Source organism: Perkinsus marinus (assembly GCF_000006405.1).
Source record: "Perkinsus marinus ATCC 50983 genomic scaffold scf_1104296939818, whole genome shotgun sequence".
In the NCBI taxonomy this organism is placed as follows: Eukaryota; Perkinsozoa; order Perkinsida; family Perkinsidae; genus Perkinsus; species Perkinsus marinus.
Window position 1 is genome coordinate 1 of NW_003213051.1, and position 1,042 is coordinate 1,042.

The following is a 1,042-nucleotide window of genomic DNA, read 5'->3' on the forward strand; positions in this document are numbered from 1 at the left end:
CCAGAAGGCTAAGAAGATTGAGACTCAGAGAGCTATTGCTCGCTCCACTGCTATCAACCGTTCTCGATTGCAGAAAATCGGTGAGCGTGATGCTATGCTCCACAAGGCTGTTGATGATGCTATTGCCGAGCTCTCTGCTTATGCCAAGACTCCCGCCTACAAGACCACTGTGACCAACCTCATTGTCCAGGGTTGCTTCTCTCTTCTTGAGCCTGAGGTCACCATTCGTTGCCGTCAGGAGGATATGGCTCTTGTTGAGAGTATCATCCCCCAGGCTCAGAAGATCTACGCTGCCGAGATCGCCAAGCAGGCTAAGGGCACTACCAAGGCTGTTGTACTCACCCTAGACAGGAAGAACCCTCTCAAGGGCAAGGCTGGTGGTGTTGTGCTTAGTTGCAACGATGGCAAGATCCGTGTTGATAACACTCTGGACGCCCGTCTTCGTCAACTTGAGGAGAAGGACAAGCCTAATCTGCGTAAGGTCCTCTTCCCTATTGAGGCCTAAGATGTGCCATTATTATTACCATTGCTCCCTACCCGGTCGTTTTGTCCATCCACTAAGTGGCGACTATCATCATCACCTTCTGTCGGCGGCGGTCGTCGTTGTAGAATAGTTCTGCAATAGGCCCTCGTATTGGGGTGGTTTTCCGTGGTTGTTATTGCTGGTGGCGATGGCTTGAGTAACTACAGTGAGGCTACTTGTCTCAATTTCAACAATACAGTTTCGTATTCACGAGTACATCGAAGCAATGTCGAGTTTTTTAGTATCAATCGCGTGGAGTGATATACCATCGATGGTACGATAAGGTTGAACAGATTCAACGAGGTCGAACTTTCGAATGGAGTGGTTGTGTATTTTTTGACATTAAACTTTTGGCTCTACAATTTGAGCCTAATTCTTCGAGTTCAACTTGTTTTCGATCAGAGTTGATATGACTGAATGTGTTTAACACCAGTATAATCTTCTCCTAGTAGTGCTAGGTGAGCCCGTCGTCGCTGGTGTCTGCGTTCTGCGCTGTTCATCATGCACGGCTCGTGCAGT

General features: G+C 48.2%; 1 protein-coding gene across 1 annotated transcript; it reads left to right on the forward strand.

Annotated features, from left to right (window-relative positions):
• Nucleotides 1-73: 73 nt before the first annotated feature.
• On the forward strand, nucleotides 74-505 carry Pmar_PMAR001827 (vacuolar ATP synthase subunit E, putative; the record flags this gene model as incomplete). Its single annotated transcript, XM_002782294.1, has 1 exon — nucleotides 74-505. A coding segment is annotated over one exon (432 nt), but the record flags the coding sequence as incomplete, so codon positions are not given.
• Between the last annotated feature and the right edge of the window lie 537 nt (nucleotides 506-1,042).